Source organism: Pituophis catenifer, unplaced genomic scaffold, assembly GCF_029215685.1.
Source record: "Pituophis catenifer annectens isolate HBS135680 unplaced genomic scaffold, rPitCat1.0.hap2 SCAF_3, whole genome shotgun sequence".
Classification (NCBI taxonomy): domain Eukaryota; kingdom Metazoa; phylum Chordata; class Lepidosauria; order Squamata; family Colubridae; genus Pituophis; species Pituophis catenifer.
Window position 1 is genome coordinate 193118753 of NW_027256883.1, and position 12040 is coordinate 193130792.

Consider the following 12040-nt stretch of genomic DNA (forward strand, 5'->3'; position numbering starts at 1 on the left):
GTACTCATACAGGACATTTTCTAACAAAACTCAAACAGGCACAAACGCACAAATATGTACTTTTAAGCAATTATGTGTTCATACACGCAGAGTCCATAATGCTTTGTTTCCAAAAATTGTTTCCAAAGCCATAGTGAAAATAATGGCTGAAAATGGTTGTCAGAAGTTTCACCCTTTCTTAGTTGCCCTTCATTTTCTTCTAGGTATCATTTGACTTCCTTCCAAGCAGACGGTTTCACAGGGCTTACCTGTAGGAATCTCTGAAACTTATTGTATCATGCCCAGAGTCTTCCTGGTCTTCTTCAGATACTTTGAAGCACACCTTCTTCATGCCATGCTCTACTTTGTCAATGTCACTTTCATCTGCAACCAAAGAAGTGGAAGATATCTCCTCTGTGGAGGGAGGCTCACATAATTCTTCTGCTGTTGGTTCTGTGATAGTCGACAAAAGCCTGCAAGTATAGAAAATGTTATGATAACAAAGGTAAAACCTATGTCCAGGAGGGATACAGTTATTTTCCTAAGGTACATAGGCTCATATTGAATGGAGTTTTGTAAAGTCCCATATGCACTTCATTTTTTTAAAAAAAACAGAGCATCTGCATTAAAGTGCTGACTGAAGCTAGAACTTAGTGAAAGCATTATGATTCTGAAATGATCCTCCTAAGGATACTCAACTGTGAGTTTATTCATTTTAACTATGAAGGTGGCAACCTTATTTGTCCTAGTATTTAATAGATTATGTTTTAATTGTTGCAGTCAGCATTTTGAGTAACTTTTAGATACTGTGCCACAACCTTGCAAGGAGGCAACCTACAAGTATGTGCGCTGAACCCTTGCGAGTCTTTATGAATTATAACTCAATTATAATCTAAATTTATCACCTTGAAATATATTGAGGAAGCATTATGGAAGAAAAACTGTACAACTGATCCTGGAGAAAATTCTGTTTTGGAGAGAAAGGTCGGACAAATGATACATTAAATGAAAGATTTTTATAAAAGAATTCAGGGAGGAGAAAAAGTCACATGAAAACATAGGTAGTCCTCGAGTTATGACCACAATGGAGCCCAAAATTTATGTTGCTAAGTGAAACATTTGTTACAACTTTTCTTGCCACAGTTGTTAAGTGAATCATTGCGTTTGTTAAGTTAGTAAAGTGGTTGTTAAGTGAATTTGGATTTCCTATTGACTTTGCTAGTCAGAAGGTCACAAAAGCTGATCAAATGACTCTAGGACACTGCAGCCGTCATAAATATGAACCAGTTGCGAAGCATCTGAATTTTGATCATGTGACCATGGGGATGCTGCAACGGTCATATGTGTGAAAAATGGTCATAAGTCGCTTTTTTTCAGTGCCACTGTAACATTGAACTGTCAATAAATGAACTGTTGTCAGTTGAGGACTACCTCTGCTTTTGCTTATAACAGACACATAGAAATAAGAGTACATTTTAATCTCTGCAAAATATTTGTGAAGCATGTAAGATTTAGCCACTCAAATGAATTACATAAGGAAAATCTCACTTTTGCATAAAAAAACAAAATGACAGATAACATCCTCCCAGATCGATGTAATTAAAATTGTCTGAAAGTTTCTAGTTCTGCATTGAATTGAATTTCTCAGAATTGAATTTCTCTGACAACCTGTAATCAAATACAGGTACTCCTTGAATTATAACAGTTGCTTGGCAACTGTTCAGAGTTATGATGGACCATCTTGAGGTTACTTATAGCAATAGCAATAGCATTTAGACTTACATACTGCTTTACAGTGCTTTACAGCCCTTTCTAAGCAGTATACAGAGTCAGCATATTGCCCCTAACAATCTGGGTCCTTATTTTACCAACCTTGGAAGGATGGAAGGCTGAGTCAACCTTGAGCCTTGTGAGAATTAAATTGCCAAATTACAGGCAGCCGGCAGGCAGCAGAAGTAACCTGCAGTACTGCACTCTAACCACTGCACCACCATGGCTAACCTCAGATTCAAAATTCCAGTGGTTAAGCATCCCCTGCAGTCATGTGACCAAAGTTTGGGCACTTGGTAACAATGCTGCATTTATAGCTCTTGCAGCCTCCTGGTGTTATTTTATGACGATTTTGCACACAGTTTGGCACTTACTTCCAGCAAAACTGTGCCCATAGTGAAACATCAGTTTCATTAAAAATGGTGGCAGTTGCTTTATGGCCACCTCGTTTGCTTAACAACCACTGCAAAACAGGTTATAAAATTGCATCAGTCGTGACTTATGACTGTGATGGGCAGGCTCCATTACAGATGGTGTTGCTAGGTTATTTAATTCTGTGTCCTGCCTGGAGTCAGAAATCAACATGAAAAGCAAACCATTTTATTTATCTTTATTGTATTTAAAACATTTGTACAGCTATCCCAATTTAGAACTTAAGTTCTAGGCAGCTTACAACCTAGCAATAAAACCAATATATACGCAGGTAGTTCTTGGCTTCCAAATATTTATTTAGGGACTGTTTAAAGTTATAACAGCACTGTAAAAGTGACTTACAAGCAGTCCTCACACTAACAACAGTTCCAGCATCCCCACATCACATGATCAAATTCTGGTTGCTTGGCAATTGGCATGCATTTGTAAAGGTGGGACATGCCAGAGTCATGTGATTGGCATCTGCCATCTTTCCCGCCATCTTCCGACAAGCAAAGTCAAAGGGGGAAGTACAATTAGCTTAACAATCATATTCTTCACTTAACAATTGCAGTGATTCTCTTAACAAGCAGGGTAAAAAAAGGTTGTAAAATTGGACAGAATTAATTTCACCGCTGCCTTGCTTAGCAATGGAAATTCTGGTCCCAATTGTAGTCCTAAATCGAGAACTACTTATACTCCTATAAACCTCCCTACACCCCCCACCAAAGAAATCCCACTATCCAACTTACTTATGTATCTGAAGGACATATTGTTTCATTTCCTTAACTGCTACATCTAGCTTGTTGAAGAGCTGTAAGTAGGAGTCCTGTATCTCCCGATCTTCTTGCTTCAACAGAAAAGCAAGACCTCTATCTTCCTGAGTGGTTCCTCCATTCTCTTGCCCATAGTAACCATCATACTGTCCATGTGGGTTGAGATCTTCATTTTCTGGAGTCAAACATCTCCATGATGGCGCAGCCATAGTCGTGATGCAATGCTGAGTGTATGAGACGGGATTTAAGGTTCCTGTTAAACATTAAAAAACTGTTCAAGCTTAAACCACAGCTTTTCAAAGATGAGCATTTGAGTTATTTTAATATGCTAAATAAACTGCTTTTTTTCAAATATGCTGAGCAACAGTGCCTTATTATTAAACTGGTTGTTTTTAATGCACAATAAAATGCAATAAAACCGAGCGTGTTTGATGGAATTCTTAAATAATTAGCTAAGATTTAAGATTAGGGGTGAGTGTCGGTACAGACTGTTGGAAATAGACCATTAAAAATACTTTACCCCAGAAGAGCATGGGAAGTTCCTTGAGCCACTACTATTTACTATATTAATGATGAAAAAGAGGAAGAGGTTTTGCATGCAAAAAAAATCTGAAAGCATCCCTAAAATACTAAAGGTCTGTTGCTAATTTGAGTCAAATGACTGTCTGGCATACAGCAGCTTTCTATATAATTTATGTCAAACCAATTGTGAAATAATAAAGGCAAACAACAAGATTGATTGATGGACATAATTTAGAAACAAAGTGTTAAAGAGTCCTGTTGTACACTTTCTATCTAACCACTGAAGAACCTCTGAAGACTCATCAAAATTCATCAAGACCATCAGAATTTTATATGTGACATGTACATAGTTGAAACTAATAGAAAGCTAATAGATATATGGAAGCTTACCAGAGCTCCCTTAACAGTTAATTAGACCAATGAACCTCTCTTCCCTGGTGCCAGTATTTCAATAGCTTTTGCATCACAGGAAATTTCTCAGAAAAATGCATTAGAAAACAGCAATTAAGATGAATTTTATTTAATTGTCTGCTTACAAATTCCAAGCCTGGTGGCCATAAGAGATATGCACAATGATGGAACTCTTTAGCCATTCAGTATCTTTTAAGGTAAGAAAACCATTCCTTCTAAATAAAAACAGAGAAAATCTGTTCTGTTCTGGCTATTGTCATGTGTAGGGTATTAACCACAGGTGGGATTGAAAAATGTTAGCAATCAGTTCTCTGCCCAGTTGCTGGGTGGGTGTGGACACGGGGGTGTGGCCTAGTCTGCTTCTTGCACCTTGGCGGCGGCGGTGGGGTGGTGCTTCACCCTCCCCAGGCTCCAGAGGCTTTTCTCAAGCCTCCAGGAGGATGAAAACAGCCTCCCCTAGGCTCCAGAAGCCAGAAACGGGCCCATTTTGATACTTCCAGTACTTCCAGTAAGCCCATTTTTTGCCCTCCCCATGCTCCGGAGGCTTTCCTCGAGCCTCCTGGAGGGCGAAAACGGCCTCCTCCGGGCTGAATCCCACCCCTGGTATTAACTATGTTCACTCCCTCTCCATAGATTGTTTCTGGACTGCCTATGGACTTCATATGACAGTCAAATATTCCAATGTAAACTTCAAAGCCTGTCTGACATTTTAGCAGAATTATTTTTAATGCAATCTTAATTCCAGTCAATCATTTCACTCCAGGGGAAGGTCTTATTGTTATTAAACACCTTGTTCTGGGTCAAGTCCAATAATAGAAGGCTTCCGTCCAATGCGAATACTGAATGACCTTCCCGTTGAGGTAGTGTTTTTGGGGTATGACACTTCCATGAGGTTAATGTGGCAGTTGGTAGGGCAGAAATCCATGCTGCACAAGGGGTGAAGCTCTGTTGTGGCTCGTTTGAATGATGGGCTGACTTTCATTTTCAACTCATCTGCAAACTAGAGCAAGAAAAAAGAGGTTTATACCATTATTAGGAGCACATTAATTCATAAAATAACATGTACCTGAGATCTTTTTTTCTTCCATAATCACTTCACCCACCAGAGTAATTAAGTTCTATGGGCAGTTTTCAATAATTAGAAAGATCCAAAGAGGGAAAAATATATTCACAAGACATAAATCCATGTTGCATAAGTAACAATCAAAATACTCATAAATTCCTGGGGGAGAACATGAATATGAATAAAAACAGCTGTGACAGAATATTGATCTGCAAATCAATGTTATTGAAAAGATCACTTAAAAGAAACAAAAAGTAGATAGATTTAGATGTGTAACTGCAACGTTTTAAAAACATACTAAATGTCAATAATCACCTATTGGATGGATAAAGCAGTTAGGGACTAAACATATGTAATTAATAGGAAATTCAATTTTGCAATTTAATATGAATATGCAAAGGCTGCTCAGTGTATGAATGTGGGTGTTCTATAATGAGATGCTACTATGAATTTGCCTGCTCAACAAAAACAATAAACCCATTGAAAATTGAAAATATGTAATTGAATATGTACACACCTACCCTCATAAACCTTGTTGTTAAGGTCCTGAAAGCATACTAGTTGAAGTCATCACTGTGCTGTTTGGCACATAAGATTGTGCATTATTATCCTACCTCTTGATAACTGGCAATTCTTCTGCTGATGCTTTCTAGCTTTGTGTCACAAATTTGCCGGAACTCATATTGTGGCATGGTGACCACTGCATTGCTGAGGGACATGAGCCTCCTGCAATTCTTCACAAAGTTGCTGTCGTCTGTTGCAAAAGCCTCCAAAATCTAAAGCAGGAAAAATATATAGATTTCCTCAGTTGGGTTATTGTGACACAGGTTGCTAAGGACATATAGCACTGGAATGTCAACAAAATGACATCTTTCTAAAGAAAGCATATCAAGTCAATATAATTCCTTCATCCTTTGAACCAAAAAAAACTGCTTGGGCTAATATTTCTACAGGAGTACACACTTCAGCAGAATGCATTGTTCCCGAACTAGGTGCCCCGTGATATGGTTTTTTACCAAAGATCCAACTTTCTTAAAATAAATGGCATGACTCCAGGATATCTAAATAGTCCTCTTACCCTAATAGGATTGGCTCATCCTACTTGTTCCAGAAAGGGAACTTCAGGTCCTGTTTGCCAAAGAATCTGTGTGTGTGTGTGGCCCCCATTCTTTGGAATATTCTGCTACTGGAAGTGAGGTCAGGCCCACCCTCCTGGCCTTCGGGAAAATGCCCAGGTGGAGGTGGTGGACCAGGGGGTCCTGATGGGGTAGAGAGTAGGTACCCAACCCCTCTATCATCTATCCTCTTGGTTATTAGTCTCTATTTTTTTTTTAAATGATCATTTTATATTATCATTTTGTAAGCCACCTAGAGTTGTTGCAACTGTGAGATGGATGGCAGATAAATTTAATGAATAAACTCAAGCAGTGTCTCATCTTATTAAAAGCTCTATCTGCTTAGACAGAGAATCCTTTTGCAGTTTCATGCAGGCAGGTTTCCACTGTGATGCCATCCAACCCCTTGTGAGATGTCTGTTCACAAAAACTTTTAAGCATCTGTATGCATGTCGCATGAATGGCTTTGGTTTTCTCTTCCTTTTCCACCTCTTAAAGTGAATCTCATACCTTTAATGGTTTATATTTATTGTTTTAATTGTCGTAATCTATTTTGAGAGTTACAATAATGGGAAATAGAACAGAAAGATATTAATTAAATAACTAAACAGGCTTGTTGCTGATGGGTGACTTTTAATAGAAGTTTTAAATGTTCCAATTGCCTCTTGATGATCACAAGTATAACATGGAAACTGTGATCACAGGAGAAGCAATTTCCCCTTTTCACTATTTCCAACCAGATCTTACTATTTCCCTAGTCTTTATTAACACTAGAACTCCTTTATGAAAAAGGAAAGTCTAAAAATACTCTACAAATATGTCACTAGTTACTTTTGCAATTAGGCCATAAATATGATTGAAAGAAAGATTGTTACGCTTTGCTGCAAACATTGCTTCCCATCACATTTCTACATCTCCACTAAAATTTTAAAAAACACTATACCAACTGAGCAACAACATTTTTAGATATGCACAGTGAGAGCACCTACTTGTTACTACTAAATACGTTTAATGCTCTACACATATTTCTATTGAAATTGCACTAACTGCAAATACTTAAATTTTTAACTCCTCCTCCTTCTATTATACTATGCTTCGCTCTTAAACCACAAAAGGTTTCAGAAGCATATCAATGAAAGTAACACAGTCCCTGCATTCAAAATTAGATTTTACTAAATCATAACACAGAGGGGTGGAAAGGGTTGTTTTTTAAAAAGAAAAACCAACTTACGTCTTGATTTTTGGTACTCTTTTCTTTTAATTTGAGAGTCTGAATGAAATACTATACTGCCAATGTTACTACCAATCCACTAGAAACTTCTTTAGAACAAAAATTCATGGGGTTTATTTTCCAAAGAGTGGAATTACAGTCACTAGGTCACCTAGTTGACTAAATTTTTGTAATTGTGGGTAGTTTATTTTCCACAGTCTAAGAATTTACTGGGCCAGGTGATGAACTTAAAGCATGTTGATCTGATTAGTCAACAGATTGATGGTTAGCTTAAAAAAAATCCTCCACAACATGACAATTAATGGTATACATTCCACATACCACAAATTCTACAGTTTACTGTATCAACTCTATAACCTTTTCTAGAAGTTCAGGGAATAGGTCTTAATCAAAGGCTTCCAAAGCTCAGCAAGAGAACCATTAATTTTTCTCAAACTTTAGTCTAGCCACTGTGATTCCTCCTTTCATATAGTAGTTGCTAGATATTGTTGCAATGTGTGAGTCTAGGCTCCAAGATCAACTCGAAGTGTTGTTGGATACAAGACTTGCAGGAATATATTATAACTATACACACCAACTTTATCTCCTCTACTTACTTCAATCAGGAATGAGATGTCAAATGGTAGGGTGAAAAATTGGGTTTTTGTTATTGATTGCATGCAACTGATTGGATTGCTTCTCTAAGGCTGTTTTCTTCAACCCACTGCCCTTAATGTGTTGATCTTAACCATCCTCCTAGTTAATGCAGCTATTAGTCATTCCCTAATTCCAATTTCCTTGATTGCATATTTTCATCAAACAAAGCCATTCAGAAAGCATTGTTAAGTTGAAATTTTAATTTTTCTGTTTGGACTGCTAAAAAGTCTTCTAAGCATACTGGATTTAGGCATAGTATTTCAATCTATAACTATGAATTTTAATTTAATTTTTTTATGATAGTCTTTCTACTTTAAGATTCTGTTTTGCACTTCATTTTTGATACTTTGGAAATATTTTATCAATTAATGCTGTAATGTGTCTTATATTTTTTTAAAAATGAAGTTTAATGTCTTCCTCATGCTGCATTACTAATGTATTTTTGACTTAAAACACAAAACCTCCTAATAATTATCACTGTGTAGTCCAGCTGTTATAGTAAAAACATGCAAACTCAGCTATCGAGACTTCTGCATTTTCAGGACCTAGAGTTTTCAACTGCAGGAAGCCATGTAAATAAAATAGTTGGAATTTATTTTTACCAAGTTAATATACCTTCTCCATGGTTATTCTCTAGCTCTGGGAAGCTCTTACTCCAGAGAGAGAAATCTTAAAAGCTACAACCAAAATATCTACCATCAACAAAAATATCTATTCAGTGAAACCTGCATTTTAATCCACTTTTATTAAAACATATTACTCCTGACTTAATTTTTATCCATCCTTAATCTCCAGAGACAGGAAAAGGAAAAACCTGAAATCTGAATTGAGAAAATAGAAAATAATGCCCAGTGATGTAAACCTTTGCTGTGAGGATGAAGGACCCCTTCGGTTCAATGATCTTCTCCAGGACAAAACACTTGATTCCAGCAGTGCTGACGTATTCATAAACAACAGCATGTTCTAGATGGATATTGTCCACTGTTAGACTTATAAAATTGGTGTCTTCTCTTATAATTAGAGGAGAGTCAAAAGTCTGAAGGGGCAAGTCTGAAAATCAAAGTTTAATTATTACAATACTATAGAAACAGAGATAAGACGACTGTCTGTATAGCCTGTTGACACAATTTGTCCATATTTGTAGAAATAGCATGTACATTGAATAAATGGTGGTTTATTTATTTATTGGATATTAATAGCTATATTAATAGCTATACTTCATTTACTCTCTTCATTTATGAGTTTCATAATAAACACATATGAACAAATCTTAAGATCAATGTTACTTGTTGACATTGACTCCCTTTATATACCAGTAAGACTCACATGAAGCTCAGGAAACACAGTGATAAAAGATCTGTAAACATTTGGAACATCTGAAAGTGGCAATTTATTTTTCACAGAACTGTGGTGCTCAGCAACAATCCGAGCCCAGCTTTCCTGAATATGCTATTAGGATTGTCCAATCCAATCCCAGCGGTTTTATCATATATAATTTAAAAGTTTTATCTCAATTTTTCCTCTTCTTCTGTCACAAATTAAAACTTTGCCTCCGTACTATGAAGGGTTAGGGTTGGATTGATCGTTTTTTTTGTTTTTTTTTTTTGATAAACATTTGGTTTTATAGTAAATAAGAAAGTTTGCTCTCAGTGTAGCTGTGTAGTTCCTTTCAGAGGGAAGCCACGTAGACAAAATATCAAACAGGGATCAGATGTCTTAAATAAACTTTCCCTTTTTATCTGGCTCATAGTTATAGCCCATTTCTTGACAACATATTTGTTAAGAATCCCACAGATTAGCTGCAAGTATATCACTTCCAATTTAGGTAACCAGCTAAAAGAGATAGGCCTGAGCTGGCATCTTACGTGGCACACTGAATACAATAATTCTGTTTTTAAAAATACCACAACCACATTGCTCACTATGACAGATGTGGACATGCCAAGACACTATGTAATTAGGCTGGTTTGTGGCTTGGCATTGCATCTACCAAATCAATTATCCTGCACCATCACTTCCAGGAGATTAGTAATTTTTCTCTAGTGCGTAATTGATCTACCTGATTTTTTGCTACTGCCTCACATTTGTACAGAAGTAAGAAGCTTGTGTTTATACCAGCAAAAGATAAATATCTCTCCATTTGCTTCCAGAACAGGTCCTGAATTGACTGGAAATCTTTTTTTTTTAAATGTCCCTTGCAGACAATTTTAGCACTTGATTTCCAAATAACCCACAGGTGTCTGGAACAGTTCAGTTATATATAATTGTGTTTTTCTCCTTGCATCAGTAGGTTTTTTTTTTCCTTCTCATAACATCATTCCATGAAGTATAATTCAGACATATGAAACTACTTTACATTGAGGCCTACTTTGGTCAGAAAACCTAATTTCTCTGGAGTTGCTTAGAAGTTCTCTGTTTCTCTCTTTTCTTTTTTTAGGAGGAGATGGCAATATCCACACTATCTGAATGTAAAGCACACAATATATCATTCAAAAAGAACTTCTCCCTTTTGAAAAAAAAGCTACCTGGGTCATTTTCTCTATTAGCATAGAATAAGTTTTTCCCATACCTTCCTCCTGCTGGCTGTCATTAAGGGGATCAAGATCTGAATTTTCTTCAATTGAGAGGTTTCCTTTAAGCATCTCTGAATGACTTCCATTCAGGTATGAGTTTGAAGCTGCCTGAAGAGCTCTCTCCTCTTCAGCATTTTCATGCGTTCTGTAAACCCATTGGTAGAAACCCTTCCAGGAAAGCAGGAATAACAGAATATCAGACTGAATAATTCACCAAGCACTGGCTTTAAAGACGATTTACCATTGGTTATTGTTATCATTGTATACTGTCTTTATTTTGTCTTCTTAGACCTTGGTTGTTTTCTTGCAATAGTTTCATTAACTGTTTACTAGTTTCCTAGCTGTTTACAGGTACTTCTCCACTTATGGCTGGCCGCTTAGCGACCATTTAAAGTTACGACAAACCTTATGACCCAGTTCCAATGGCTGCTCCCCAAACACAAGGTCAAAGGACTGCATGTTGAACGCTCGGCAACCAGGCTGCATTTACAGCCACTTGTAGCATCCCACATTTTTGCCAACATTTACTTCCACTTTTTGGCAAAACTGGGCCATGGCAAATCATTGGTTTGCTATCAACTGTGGCTTAATAATTGCTTAATGACTGCCATAAAAAGGGTTGTAAAAGTGAGTCAATCTTATGGATAATTCTATTTACGACCATCACCACTTATGGCCATGATGTCTACACTCCATTATAACCGTATTTTGAGAATTACCTGTGTATTGCAATCTTGGTGAGGGTAAGGATTTCTCCTATGGTGGTTCCTTGATTAGGATGCTGTTTCTTTTCTTTCTCACTATTTCCTGCTTATCTGAGTATTCACTACACTGGCCTGTTTGTTTTCTTCTTTGGCTTTTGATTTTACCTTTTCTAAAAAAAATTATAGACATGGGGCTTACCCTTAAATGTCTGCTGGTGACTGAATTGCCTGAATGCTAAGCTTTCAGAAACTCCCTTGCACCTTTGGACTTGGTTTAGTCTACAATGTTGACAGTCTTTCCAAAATATAAACAACCAGCAAATTCCACTTCCCGCTGCATTGATGATGCTATTTAGCTTTCAAATGAAACATCTGCAGAAAAACAGCCAAGCTCAAAGGACACAGTGAATCCAAGAATTTAGCCCTGAGCTACAGTACATATATTCCGTGTATTCTCTACACTTGAAATTTTTAAACGGATACATGATATAAAAAAGATAAACAGGTGGATTTATATGACCCCTACAGAAACTAAATTAAGCCTCCTGCATTTGTACTCAATTTCCCTTGTTCTCTTCCTTCACCTTCTCACAAAACAACCAATATTCTTCATGGCACCATCTGGAAGAAGAGAATAGCAAACCATTCCTGAGTCAAAATCTCTGTATGTGTTGTATCTGTCTTTGTACATTGCCAGGAGTTGATCTCAACTGAAGGACAGCTTCCCTTTTGTAATTTCTAAGGAAGAGCACAAACAAATCTAGGGCTTTGTTAGCAGGGTTTATCCAAGCAAACTAAAATGGAAGTTATCTGTTGTATCTGTCAGAATACTTGTGACTGAAAGAAATA

At 36.9% G+C, this 12040-nt stretch overlaps 1 protein-coding gene across 1 annotated transcript in view; it reads right to left on the reverse strand.

Moving 5' to 3' along the window:
- Positions 1–12040, reverse strand: part of PREX1 (phosphatidylinositol-3,4,5-trisphosphate dependent Rac exchange factor 1) — a 252963-nt gene that overhangs the window by 25909 nt on the left and 215014 nt on the right. Inside the window, exons 21-26 of the mRNA XM_070940036.1 lie at positions 10484–10655; positions 8777–8964; positions 5547–5708; positions 4659–4869; positions 2913–3189; positions 249–452 (exon numbers count right to left, since the gene is read on the reverse strand). Coding sequence (XP_070796137.1) covers positions 249–452; positions 2913–3189; positions 4659–4869; positions 5547–5708; positions 8777–8964; positions 10484–10655 — 1214 coding nt within the window. The remainder of the gene's footprint in view (positions 1–248; positions 453–2912; positions 3190–4658; positions 4870–5546; positions 5709–8776; positions 8965–10483; positions 10656–12040) is intronic.